General features: G+C 43.3%; 1 protein-coding gene across 2 annotated transcripts in view; it reads left to right on the top strand.

Annotated features, from left to right (window-relative positions):
• The window catches only part of MTHFD1 (methylenetetrahydrofolate dehydrogenase, cyclohydrolase and formyltetrahydrofolate synthetase 1), a 73,266-nt gene extending 59,668 nt beyond the window's left edge, over positions 1-13,598 (top strand). The window contains exons 22-27 of one of the 2 annotated variants that reach the window (XM_033187754.1): positions 1,568-1,668; positions 2,787-2,964; positions 7,129-7,236; positions 8,093-8,245; positions 11,916-12,009; positions 13,356-13,598. In XM_033187754.1, coding sequence (XP_033043645.1) covers positions 1,568-1,668; positions 2,787-2,964; positions 7,129-7,236; positions 8,093-8,245; positions 11,916-12,005 — 630 coding nt within the window. In that variant the 3' untranslated portion in view covers positions 12,006-12,009; positions 13,356-13,598. The remainder of the gene's footprint in view (positions 1-1,567; positions 1,669-2,786; positions 2,965-7,128; positions 7,237-8,092; positions 8,246-11,915; positions 12,010-13,355) is intronic. The other variant, XM_033187753.1, reaches the window with a different exon arrangement.
• The last annotated feature ends 510 nt before the right edge of the window (positions 13,599-14,108 follow it).

Here is a 14,108-nt window from a genome sequence, read left to right as displayed (position 1 = left end):
ACATCTGCATGATAAATATTCATTGAGTGTATGTATTGTAATTCATTGGCCCAGTCCCCCTTGGAGGAGATTTATGTTTATAATTTTCCAATGCTACGAGCAGGGCTGCAGTAAACATACTTAAAGGTACATGTCCTTAATTGCTTCCCTTTAGTTTGTAGTACTTGGTTTTTGTTTTTTTTGTTTTGTTTTGTTTTTTGTTTTTTGAGACGGAGTCTTGCTCTGTCACCCAGGCTGGAGTGCAGTGGCGCAATCTCGGCTCACTGCAAGCTCCGCCTCCCGGGTTCACGCCATTCTCCTGCCTCAGCCTCCCAAGTAGCTGGGACTACAGGCGTCTGCCACCACGTCTGGCTAATTTTTTTGTATTTTTATTAGAGACGGGGTTTCACCATGTTAGCCAGAATGGTCTCGATCTCCTGACCGCGTGAGCCACCGCGCCTGGCTGGTTTTTGTTTTTTTTTGACAGACAGGGTCTCACTCTGTCACCTAGGCTGGAGATCATAGGCGTGATCATAGCTGCAGCCTCTAACTCTTGGGCTCTTGCTCTTTCGCCAGGCTGGAGTGCAGTGGTGTAATCTTGGCTCACTGCAACCTCCGCCTTTGGGGTTCAAGTGATTCTCCTCCCTCAGCCTCCCAAGTACCTGGGACTACAGGTGCCCACCACCACACCTAGCTAATGTTTATATTTTTAGTAGATACGTGGTTTCACAATGTTGGCCAGTATAGTCTCAATCTCTTGACCTTGTGATCCACCCACTTTGTCCCCCCCAAAGTGCTGGGATGACAGGTGTGAGCCACCCCACCAGACCTGGCCTTTTTTTTTTTTTTTTTCATTAACTTTTCAGTTGTAGAGATGGGGTCTTGTTATGTTTCTTAGGCTCATCTCAAACTCTTGGGCTCAAGTGGATTCTCCTGCCTTGGCCTCCCAAAGTCCTAGGATTACAAGTGTGAGCCACTGGGCCCAGCCACTGGCCTGATTCCTAAAGACAGTATTTATCTTATTTCTTGCCTTCATTCACAGCCGAGTTCATTAAAACCTTTGAAAACATCACTGGTTACTTCATATTTCCTAGCAGTGTTTACGGCAGCCATATAATGAATACCTCTTCTGTGCCAGCCACTATGCTGTTAGACTCTGTCTTCTGATGGAAGGGTCTGTGCTGTGCCGAGTAGAGTCAATTTGTATTATCATACCCCTACGAATACATAAAATCTAAAAACACAATTTGTAAATATAATTTGGGTAAGGGTAACTAACTCCTTTCAAACAGCAAATAAGCTATAATGTTATGGCATAATGACAGCAAATATACCAGCACTTTTTTTCTCGAAGGCTGGGAAACAAGCACTACTCTAGTGTCATAGGCTGGAGTGAAAGCTGCAGTCCTCCATAGCATCCACTCACTGCACTGGAAGAAATACACCAAGGGTCCTTCTCTTCTTTCTTGGCCTCCTTGTCCTGACAGTGAGTAGCTGCTGGCTCAAGGAGGTTGTTTGCCTTTGAAGAAGAACCTGCAGTGGTTTTCAACTCTCTGATCTCATAGACCTTTCACTGTTGTTTTTATAGAACCTGGAGCTGGTTGAAAAAGGCTTCAGTAACTTGAAGAAACAAGTTGAAAATGCCAGAATGTTTGGAATTCCAGTAGTAGTGGCCGTGAATGCATTCAAGTAAGTGTAGAGTGTAAGAGAAAAGGATGAATGTGGAAAATCTCCTGGAGCTGATTGTACAGCACTGCTTTTAGCTTTATTTTGTTTTTCAGTTACTGCTATTAGTTATAGCCTGCGGTTTTAGCCAGCACCATGACAGGCACTGTGTACATCACAGCGGGCTCACCACCTCACCCACCGAGGGTCCCAAAGTCAGATTCAGCTCCTGTGGGCCCTTTTCCTTTCCACTGGGGGAAGTAACACACAAGCCTGAAGTTCGGTGTTCCTTTTTCAACTTTAGAGGCCTTTTATGCTAACAGAAGGTCATAGGCCTATAGTGTTCCATTATTTTACTAGATCTGGTGGGATGTTGTCTTGACAAAGAATTGGGCATATTACACTGGAAGGGGTCATGCAAGAACTTGTGTGGGTTGTTTAGGTATTGCACTGGTGGTCAGGGTTTTGTTATAATGGCCTCACCACATGGGAACCAAAATTCTTCTTTTTTTTTGAGACCAAGTCTCTCTCTCTCGCCCAGGCTGGAGTGCAGTGGCTGGATCTCCGCTCACTGCAAGCTCCACCTCCCAGGTTCATGCCATTCTCCTGCCTCAGCCTCCCAAGTAGCTGGGACTACAGGCGCCTGCCACCACGCCTGGCTAATTGTTTGTATTTTTAGTAGAGATGGGGTTTCACCGTGTTAGCCAGGATGGTCTCGATCTCCTGACCTCGTGATCCTCCCACCTCAGGCTCCCAAAGTGCTGGAATTATAGGCGTGAGCCACCGTGCCCAGCCAGCAGAATTCTTAAAAGCTAATATTTACTGATTCCTTGTGGAGTGCTGGGAATTTTCCAAGTACTTTACATGGATTTACCATCTGAGTCTCATGATGTCCCAATGAAATAAGTGCTGTGATTATTCTCATATTACCCAGGTGGAAATTGAGGCACATAAAGCTTAGGTAACTGGCCAAAAGTCACCAGCTCATAAGTTTCAGACCTGAGATTCAAACCCAGGCTGAATTTCTTAGTTAGTGTTCGTTTATCCGTGGGTGATTCACATGAGGTTTAATGGCAAAAAGAAGACAGACTGTGTCTCTCCAGCTATTTTCCATGCTTTCATATGAAGTGCTTCCTTTACAGGACAGACACAGAGGCTGAGCTGGACCTCATCAGCCGCCTTTCCAGAGAACATGGGGCTTTTGATGCCGTGAAGTGCACTCACTGGGCAGAAGGGGGCCAGGGTGCCTTAGCCCTGGCTCAGGCCGTCCAGAGAGCAGCACAAGCACCCAGCAGCTTCCAGCTCCTTTATGACCTCAAGGTGGGTGATTTGCTGTTTGCAAAAAAAAGAAAAAAGATGAAAAGGGCACAATGAAATTTCTGTGTGGCTACTTCTATTAGAGCCCCATGCTTGGCAGCTTCAGCCTTGTGGTTTGATTCCCACGTAGGTGAGTTACACAGCCACAGCCTGGACTACGACCTGTAGACAGCCTTCTTTTTATTTTTGAGACAGAGTCTTGCTCTTTTGCCCAGGCTAGAGTACAGAGGCATGATCTCAGCTCACTGCAACCTCTGCCTCCTGGGTTCAAGTGATTCTCCTGCCTCAGCCTCCCGAGTAGGTGGGATTACCGGCGTCTGCCACCGTGCCCGGCTAATTTTTTTATTTTTTTAGTAGAGACGGGGTTTCACCATCTTGGCCAGGCTGGTCTCGAACTCCTGACCTCGTGATCCACCCACCTCAGCCTCCCAAAGTGCTGGGATTACAGGCGTGAGCCACTGCGTCCACCCAGATAGCCTTCTTATAAACATATGCCATTGCTCACTTACAGAGGGGATTTAAGCAGGAATACCCCAGGGTGGAGGGGTAACCATTGCTCATATCCTAACTTTGAAAAGGGTCAAAGTACAGGTGGCAGAAGAGAAGGTTACGTATAGACCAAATATGTAATTCACTGTAGCCTTTAACACAAGGCACCAACCATGTAGCAGATTGGTAAGGGGCTGCATCGAGCTTACAAAATTTTTCTGATGGCTTTTCAGTAATGAGGGAAAGAAATGTGCCCCCAAGCTCACTTCCCAGTAAGGTGCTGCCTCAATTTCAGGGTCCTCACATGCAAAACCAAAGTACTCCAGGAAGCTTCATCATTTTTTCCATCACTAAGCAAATTAAATTACACCTGGTCTAAGTAGAGCCCTGTTTATGATACAATAAAGTTAGTTCAGGAAAAGGTTGTTCTTATTATAGGGTTGTGTTTTGTTTTCATTTATCTGTCCAATGTATTTCAGGATGTGATTTGACATTGAGTAGTATGGAAACAACAATTGGAAACTTTGTTAGGAATATGAGATATATGCTGCAGTTAATTTTCCTATTCTCTAGGCTAGTTTTTGGCTTGGTTTTTGTTTGTTTGTTTGTTTGTTTTTTGTTTTAAGACAGCATCTTGCTCTGTTGCTCAGGCTGGAGTGCAGTGGTACAATCATGGCACACTGCGGCCTCAACCTCCTGGGCCCAAGTGGTCCTCCCACCTCAGCCTCCTGAGTAGGTGGGACGACAGACATGTACTACCAAGCCTGGCTAATTTGTTTTATTGGCCGGGCGCAGTGGCTCGCCCCTGTAATCCCAGCACTTTGGGAGGCCGAGGCGGGTGGATCACCTAAGGTCAGGAGTTGGAGACCAGCCTGGCCAACATGGTGAAACCCCATCTCTACTAAAAATAAAAAAAATTAGCTGGGCATGGTGGCAGGTAGCTGTAATCCCAGCTACTTGGAAGGTTGAGGCAGGAGAATCGCTTGAACCTGGGAGGTGGAGGTTGCAATGAGCTGAGATCGCACCACTGCACCCACTCTAGCCTGGGCAACAAGTGCGAAACTTCGTCTCAAAAAAAAAAAGTTTGTTTTATTTTATTTTTCTTGTAGTGACTGGGTCTCCCTATATTGCTCAGGCTGGTCTTGAACTCCTGGGCTCAAGTGATCCTCCTGCCTCAGCCTCCCAAAGTGCTGGGATTATAGGCATGAGCCACTGTGCCTGGCCTGGCTTGGTTTTTAATAGATAATCATAGACTTTCAAAAATAGCCCTGAAAAACCAGAAGGAATAAACTTATTACTCTTGGGTTTTAGTGTTCTCTTATTTGTCTTTGCTCCTTGCAGATATAATACACTTACAGTTAATTAACATTGACATTGATATTCTCCTGTTGAACTTTGGTTTTATAGACAAGTTTTAAAATCTGTTCAGCAATATCTTTTTAGAAAAATGCCATAAACACAAATTTGTACACAAATGCAAAGCATTTATAGGCACCCTCTCCACGCTCCCATGCATAGCACCCAAGACTGGAAACCCAGTCCTTGAAAACTAGCAGGAGACCTGGAAGAGCAGGGACATTTGGACTTTAGAACCCATTTCTACTTGCAACTTTTATCCATTCTGGCAAACAGGAGGCTGCCACTTTTTATCTTACTCAGCGTCTGCTAGTCTTAAATCACCCTTCAACCAAAGTGCTTTTGCTTCAGAAGTTCTAAATGTGCCTTGGCATTTATAGAGCTCCAGTTATGAGATGCATATGAAAATAATCTGTTTCATCTTTATAAAGTCCTTATTGAAGATGCACTTTATTCATGTCCATTATACAAACCCCCTTCATAAATTATCACTGTTTAGTTCAAAAGGAAATTTTTGTTTTTATAGATATAGATTATTGCTCCTTTTAAAAACAAAACTTGGCTGGGCGCTGTGGTCACGCCTGTAATCCCAGCACTTTGGGAGGCTGAGGCGGTGGATCACCTAAGGTCAGGAGTTCAAGACCAGCCTGACCAAAATGGTGAAACTCCGTCTCTACTAAAAATATAAAATTAGCCAAGCGTGGTAGCACATGCCTGTGATCCCAGCTACTTGGGAGGCTGAGGCAGGAGAATCGCTTGAACCCGGGAGACAGAGGTTGCAGTGAACTGAGATGACGCCATTGCACTCCAGCCTGGGCAACGAGTGCAAAACTCTGTCTCAAATAAATAAATAAATAAATAAATAAATAAAACTTTGCCTAATATGTTCTTTTAGCTTTAGTTGCTAGGGAGTATAAAGCCAGATATATTGCCTAATTTTTGTAATTTCCTCATCCAAATTACCCATGAGTAGCTTCCCTTCTCATTTCCTTTAGGCAACCTCTCCCTATGCTGTTCTCTCTGAATCTTAATGCCCTGAACTAGTCTACACAGCATTTAAGAAACCAGCTCCACTTCTCTGAAGGCTTTGCCCCAGAGGAAACAGCCCATGGGACTGAGCCCTCACCAGCCAGATCACTGGTCTCTGTCCACTGCACTGTTTGCTTCAGGTGCCACAGAAAGTGGACGCACCCAATGCGTGTTGATCATGTAGATCACTGGGTTGTTTTTTCCAATACCTAGGTGATTTTGCTTTCATGACTATTTCCTAATTCCTGGTGCTTGCACTTAATCAATTGTATTAAAGGTAGCATCTGCCTTTCATATACAAACTGGGAATTATGTAGATGGACATTGGTTGTCTTACTTCATAAACAGTGTCCCCAGATCTGGTTTGACAGGACTGATCTCCAGTATTAGGACATCTACTTTTTAATTTTTATTATTTAAAAATTTTTATTTTTTAAAGAGACAGCGTGTTGCCATGTTGCCCAGGCTGGTTTCAAACTCCTAGGCTCAAGTGATCCTCCTGCCTTGGCCTCCTCCCAAAGTGCTGGGATTATAGGGATGAGCCACCATACCCAGCCCGAACATCTACTTTTTATTTATGAAGAAATAATTATTCTTGGGTAGTCAGCAATCCTGTTTATGATGTACTTAGCAAGAGATTTTAAATATGTACTTAACATAAAACCTTACTTAATATATATTAATACATGTGTGTATGTATCTATGTCTATATATATGTATGTATATATATATGTATGCATATATAGATATAAAAACTTTACCTCTGTGGGACATTTTCACTTATAAAATCTGAGGCTTGATATTAAAAGAAAGTGTTCCTGGCCGGGCGAGGTGGCTCACACCTGTAATCCCAGCACTTTGGGATGCCAAGGCGGGCAGATCACCTGAGGTTGGGAGTTCGAGACCAGCCTGACCAACATGGAGAAACTCTCTCTCTACTAAAAATACAAAATTAGCTGGGCTTGGTGGTGCATGCCAATAATCCCAGCTACTCGGGAGGCTGAGGCAGGTGAATCGCTTGAACCCGGGAGGCAGAGGTTGCAGTGAACTGAGATCGCGCTATTGCACTCCAGCCTGGCTGGAATTCCATCTCAAAAAAAAAAAAAAAAACAGGAAAGAGAAAGTGTTCTTAACCCAGTCAACCTCAAACTATTTGCTTATATATATATATATTTATGTAAAAACCATCTTCTGCCCCTTTTAGGGACTCTGACCTAGAATGTGGCTATGTCCTGGTTAAATGTCCTCACATGTGTCCAGTCATGGTGTCACCATCTCTTTCTTGTGCTTTAGCTCCCAGTCGAGGATAAAATCAGGATCATTGCACAGAAGATCTATGGAGCAGATGACATTGAATTACTCCCCGAAGCTCAACACAAAGCTGAAGTCTACACAAAGCAGGTAGATTTTTGGTTAGTTTGTCTTTTCAACTCTTTGCAAAGCAGGCCTGGAGTCACAATCTCTGGGTCCTCCCAGCCCTGGCAAGTACCCATTGCTTCACTTCTGTGGGTGGCAGCCTTCTCTCCTCTGAAATACTGGGTTTGGATTAGGCGGCACAGTCCCTGGTTCTTTATTTACCCATAGGCGGTATATGAATGTGTAGAAATCCATGAGGAAATACAGAATGTCTTATCAAAATATTGAGAATGTCTCCAGTTTTTGTTTTTTTGTTTGAGACAAGGTCTGGCTCCATTGCCCAGGCTAGAGTGCAGTGGTACAATTTCAGCTCACTGCAGCCTCTGACTCCTAGGCTCAAGCGATCCTCCCACCTCAGCCTCCTGAGTAGCTGGGCCTACAGGCACACACCACCACACCTGCCTAATTTTTGTGTTTTTTGTAGGGATGGAGTTTCGCCATGTTGCCCAGGCTGGTCTTGAACTCCTAGGCTCAAGCAGTCTACCCGTCTCAGTCTCCCAAAGTGCTGGAATTTACAGTCATGAGCCACTGCACCTGACCCTCTCCAATTTTATTCTCATATCTACTCCAAACTGTTATTTTAAATTGGTTTTATGTTATTTCCATAGATGGAAATAAAATATTCACTTGTGGACTACAGTTGTGAGTACATAACTGCTTCACTCAACAGAGTTCTTTTTTTTTTGGCATAATAAATAAGCTGGAGGACAGCAAGGTAGAGATGCATATAAAGGGAGTTGGATGTTTCAAATAAATGGAAGGAAGAATCCATGTGATCACAGGGCCCAGATGGTCATTGCTGTGTTGTCATCTTTTCATTTGTCTTCCCTTCTTTCCCCAGGGCTTTGGGAATCTCCCCATCTGCATGGCTAAAACACACTTGTCTTTGTCTCACAACCCAGAGCAAAAAGGTGTCCCTACAGGCTTCGTTCTGCCCATTCGTGACATCCGTGCCAGCGTTGGGGCTGGTTTTCTGTACCCCTTAGTAGGAACGGTAAGTGTGTGCTGCAAGGGAGGAGCGGGCGCATCTGCACTTCTTGTCTGAAGTGTGTTGCTGAAACCGTCAAGCAAATGCCAAGTGAGCAGAATTCGCTGCACAGAAGAAAATTGGAATCAGGCCTGTTATGATTGCTGTGGATCATAAGCTATAAAGCAGGACCTATATAGCTCTTGCTGTGGACCATCTTGGTGTCAATTCAAGAATGATGCCATGACTACTCATACTGAATAAAAAATTCTGTTTCCCAGGGGCAGTATGCCCTTCACTGAATCTAGGATGATCCCAGTTGATAGGCTGGGGTAGTGCTAACATAGTCACAGTTAATGTTTATTGAGAGCCTTACATAGATTAACTCAGTCCCACAACAGCTCTAGGAGGTAGGGACAGAGGTTTTATACCCCCAGGGTCTTGCTGACAGGCCTAGAACTTATGCCTGAAATTCAGCGGGTTTATTATTTTTGAGTAAGGAATTTCCCCATTAAAAAATGCAAATGGGACCCTTGAGATATGAAAGGTGAGGTTGCTTATTTACACTTCAAGGTGAATGAGGTATCCAGTGCTTTCTTATCTTACAGATTTTATGCATATTCAAGGAAGAATATTGCCAACTGGGAAGCAGAGGGGAGGGATGCTTAAGGACATAATTATAGTTTGGGCTGACATTGTTCCAAGGTTAACATGGATCCTGAATCTAGGTTATCCCCTAAATCTGCCCCGTATCCTATATCTACAGATTATACTGCCATGCAATATAGGATTGAAATATTAAACTAAACCAACACACATGGAAAAGAAACCAACATATCTCCTTTTGCATTTATGTCATTCTTTCAGTATAGTAAGAAAGTGGTAGGAGGTGGCATTATAGAGTTGAAAACATAGGACATTAGAGCTGAATCCATTTTCACCTCTTCAGATCTTGGCTTTGGGCAAATTATGAAAGGTGAGAGCCCTGCTGCCCTCAGCTCACACTGTAGGGCAACATCATCACATCACAGTGGTGCTTAGCACAAATGCCTGCATCTCACTGCCTCCTTAGCCCTCTAGAGAGCAGGAGGCTTAGCTTTGCTATGATGTACATCAGTCTCCAGGATTTGTAGAAATCCCCTTTGGTAGGAATGTTCCACCATTTTTACCCAGCACCTTGAATACTGCAGAAATATGTGGTGTTCTTTTTGGAGAAGTTGTCAGCAACTACCAGCTGAAAGAGGGGTAGCTGTACTCTTTCTTGTCACTTTTGATCTTCACATGAAGAGAAGGATAACAGGAGAGGTGAAAGCAAATCTGGAAGCAGCCAGGCTGGTAAGAGTCAGGCTGTAAGGTGGAGAGAGACACAGCCTGCCCAACTCAAGACTTTCTCATTTAGAACAAAGTATGCGGCAGAGGCCTTCAACTTTAAGTTGGACCAAGATGTTTCCACACATGATCAAATGGTTTAATCATTATTCTAATACCTTCCAGTTGCCGTTGGGGCCTTAACAGGACTCAGATTATTTGAATATTTTCTATATTAATTCAAAGTGTGATGGCTTCTTTTCAGAACTTTATATCTAGGTTCATACATGTGTGTACACATAATATTTTCTTTTTTTGTATATTTTCTGATTATCAGTGACCAGTGTTTAGGAGGGAAAATCCTCTTGAGGAACTAGTGAAAATATCAAAAATCCTACTCATCACTGTTTGTGGAACCATCTTTAGGGTTTTCTGCTGACATGTACATGTATGTCTACAACAATGGGCATGTGTCTTTTATCTTTATAATGTCATCTTCTGGTTTTTCTGCTGGGTCTAAGGACCCATCCTTTCCTTTCTCCTACTTGTCTCACACCTAGCACCTCCTTACCTCTTACACGACATGAGAATATAAACCAGTTGTCAGATCCCTATAATGTGTTTTGGGGAATATTGACTGGTACTAAGAAGTCAGTCAGAATGAGGTTTTCTAAAGTATTGACGATGTTTTGTGTTACAGAAGATGACTCACTGTTTTTTAATAACCTTTTTATAGTTAAGTTTTAGAAGTAACCTAAGCTGTTTTCCTGTCTAGATTTAATTTGGAACTTGTGTGTATTCATTATATAGGACATTGTTACAGATAAAAATATACTGAGTTTTCACTTGCAAGCCATACATATTTGCATCTAAGTAGAAATTTGTCGGCCGGGCGTGGTGGCTCAAGCCTGTAATCCCAGCACTTTGGGAGGCCGAGACGGGCGGATCACAAGGTCAGGAGATCGAGACCATCCTGGCGAACACGGTGAAACCCCGTCTCTCCAAAAAAAAATACAAAAAACTAGCCGGGCGAGGTGGCGGGCGCCTGTAGTCCCAGCTACTCGGGAGGCTGAGGCAGGAGAATGGCGTAAACCCGGGAGGCGGAGCTTGCAGTGAGCTGAGATCCAGCCACTGCACTCCAGCCTGGGCGACAGAGCGAGACTCTGTCTCAAAAAAAAAAAAAAAAAAAAAGAATTTGTCAAAGCTGAGTCTTTCGAAAAGCAGTGAGTACAAATATAATTTGTAAGCATTACAAGTTTAGTTTTAGAAGGCCATTTTGGGCCAGTAAGAATAGTGATTATAAAACCGTCTAGATTATGTACAAAAGTGTCTTGGCCCAAGTTAAAGGATACTAACTCCTATCGTCGTGTTGCTGAAGCAAAAATCACATGGGCAGCCCAGCTAGCAAGACTGAATAAAACAAAATTTAAAAGCAGACAAGCCCCGCACCTCCTTTTGGTCTTGCAAAGCATGAGCTGAGAAGGTGAGCGAGCAACTTCTCCACTCCCCAGCACTCACTCTTGTAAGGTGAAGGTGGAAACACCTCCTGCTACTGCTTGTGACCACATGGAAGATGACAGACAAGGCTGGCAATTTGGTTTGCAGAAGGACATGAGGAATCGATTTCTTTTTTTTTTTTTTGAGATGGAGTCTCGCTCTGTCACCCAGGCTGGAGTGCAGTGGCACAATCTCGGCTCACTGCAACCTCTGCCTCCCAGGTTCAAACAATTTTCATGCCTCAGCCTCCCGAGTAGCTGTGATTACAGGCACACGCCACCATGCCCAGCTAATTTTTGTATTTTTAGTAGAGACCGGATTTCACCATGTTGGTCAGGCTGGTCTTGAATTCCTGAACTCAGGTGATCCACCTGCCTCGGCCTCCCAAAGTGCTGGGATTATAGGCATGAGCCACCATGCCCGCCTGGGATCAGTTTCTAAGTCTGAGTTTTTTAACAGGATTAGTGACTTGATTTTTAATATGTAACAAGAAGAATACCCACTTTATTGACAACTATAAACTGATGTTCTATCTTTGTGCCTTGGGCTTTCTTTCTGAAGGAAAAGTGAAAGTAAAGATAACTTTACGTTTATTTTAGACATGGCCTCACTCTGTCACCCAGGCAATGGGATGATCATGGCTTACTATGGCCTCAATCTCCTAGCCTCAAGCAATCCTCCTGCCTTAGCATCCCAAGTAGCTGGAACTACAGGCACATGCCATCATACCCAGCTAATTTTTTATTTTCTGTAGAGGTGGGGATCTCACCATGTGGCCCAAGGTGGTTTAGAACTCCTGGCCTCAAGCGATCCTCCCACCTCAGCCTGGTATTACAGGTGTGAGCCACTGTGCCCAGCTTTAGTTTATTTGTAATGCTTTTTTACATCCTAGATGAGCACAATGCCTGGACTCCCCACCCGGCCCTGTTTTTATGATATTGATTTGAACCCTGAAACACAACAGGTGAATGGATTATTCTAAACAGGTAAGTTGTTACTGGGTAAGAATTTTGCTTTTTTCCTTATGTAGCTTATTTATGAATTATAGAGCTCAAACTGACGCTATAAAAATTCACATTCTAATGCTTTCAAAACATTTCTTTTCAGACTTCCCTGAGGGGAGAGGGGATAGGAATGAGAGTTGGCAATAACCAATGAGTTGAAATATTTATATTTCAACACATTTTTGGAAGAAGCGCAGCATGGCTTGTCACAGGTTGACAGTGTAGGAGAGAAAACTGCTGTCCAATAAACTACAGAGGAAACTACAGGAGGCATTAGACTCCCTCTGCTGAAGCCCCAGGAGGCTTGGGGTTCAGAGTTGATGACACATTGCAGGTCAGGAACAGCTGACGGTCTATATACTCTGAATAGGGAGTTAGAAGGCAAGAGTTAGTAAATGTCTTAGGAAGTATAATAGAAAATAGAAGGAAATAGGACCAATCTGGAAGTTCTTAGGGCCTTAGGTGAAAGGGCCCTGAGTACCAACTGCAGTGAGTGACGTTGCATTGTTTGATATTTTTGAAATTTCAACAGGATGTGTCTCTCCTTAGGCAGGTCCTTGGGGCTGAAGAAGAAAGCTGCAGTGTGCACTTATATTCTTAGACACGTCCTGTTGAAATTTCAAAAATGTCAAACGTGAAAATCCTAACATCTTTCTCCAGAGAATAAAAAAGTGGCTTGCCTATGAAAAAAATGAGAACTAGACTTAACACCCGTCTTATTGGTAATAAGAAGCTTTTAGACAATGGAGGAGTGTCCTGTAAGGTCACAGGGAAGATGACTTTCAACATGTGCTCACACCTAACCAAATCTATCTGGATGTTTTCAGACATGCAAGGGTTTGCCGCCCCACATCTCTTCCTAAGAAGTTATTTAGCAATGTACTTGGCAAAATGAGGAATTAACCAAGAAAAAAGGAAGACATGAGTTTTGGGAAACTGAAGCCTCATTTGGACATTAGTGAAGGGGCATTCTGACAAGCATGCAAATGACCTCGAGTTACAAATCCAGTGTGAAACAGGTTGGGGAAGCACCTGAGAAAGACTAGAAAAAGCTAGAAAAGACAAGGATATCAAATGGTCATAGTACAAAACAAAAGCTCTTGCATTATTTGAGAAAGTTAAGGTCCAAGTAGAAGCAAACTGTAGTTTGATGCTAGAACACTATTCAAGTCCATTTATGGACATGTCCTATAAGAGCTGGTGGCGGGAAAGGATGTAAATGTTAACAACTTTGGCAATGTGAGTGGGTAATGGTGCAGTATGGAAGGAACAGGAAACATTTCAGTGCTTAGAGAAAACATTTATTTCTTGTTTGTTTTTCCTTCCAGATCCTCATCCATCTTCAAGAAGCTACTTTGAAAGTCTGGCCAGTGTCTATTCAGGCCCACTAGGAGTTAGGAAGTATAAGGAAGCCAAGAGAAGTCAGCCCCTGCCCAGAAACTAACAGTAGGAGTTTCCCCGGAAGTCATTTTCAGCCTTAATTCTCATCATGTATAAATTAACATAAATTATGCACATGTCTATTTACTTTAGTGACGTTCCACAGAATAAAAGGAAATAATTTTGCCATCTTGGTGTTGCAATATGAATTACAGCCTTAACAGACTGTGCCACAGGTCTCTGCCATCCTTTGTGAGCTCATTTGTCCCTTGGGCTGAAGATGCAAGTTGCAGTGTGCCTTTTATGATACTGTTGTGTTTAGAGGGAAACGTATGCATGCTTATGTATTTCTGAGAGGACACATAATTCAGGGGACCTCCTGAGAGGGTCGGGTTGGAAGCTGATGACTTACCTTTTTATCTTATACCTTTCTATGTTGTTGAATTTTGTTTTTCTACCCTGAGGAAGTATTGCTTACACAAGTTTTTGCCTGAACTTCCTTGGAATTCCCATTTCTGTCACAGCTTTAGCACTCTCTATGTTTAGAGTTCTCAAGAAGGATGGTCATACAGCACGAGCCTTAGGTGAGCCTCGCCTCTGTTGGTGCAGCAAGTATTCATTGAGTTTCTTCTAAATGCCTGGGCTCTACCCTTCCCTACAGACTTCCTTTTTTTTCTTTTTTTTTTTTTTGAGACAGTGTC

Source organism: Trachypithecus francoisi, unplaced genomic scaffold (genome assembly GCF_009764315.1).
Source record: "Trachypithecus francoisi isolate TF-2019V2 unplaced genomic scaffold, Tfra_2.0 Lachesis_group3, whole genome shotgun sequence".
Taxonomy (NCBI): Eukaryota; Metazoa; Chordata; class Mammalia; order Primates; family Cercopithecidae; genus Trachypithecus; species Trachypithecus francoisi.
The sequence above is the reverse complement of the archived record's forward strand: the minus strand, read 5'-3'. Positions and strand labels throughout refer to the sequence as shown.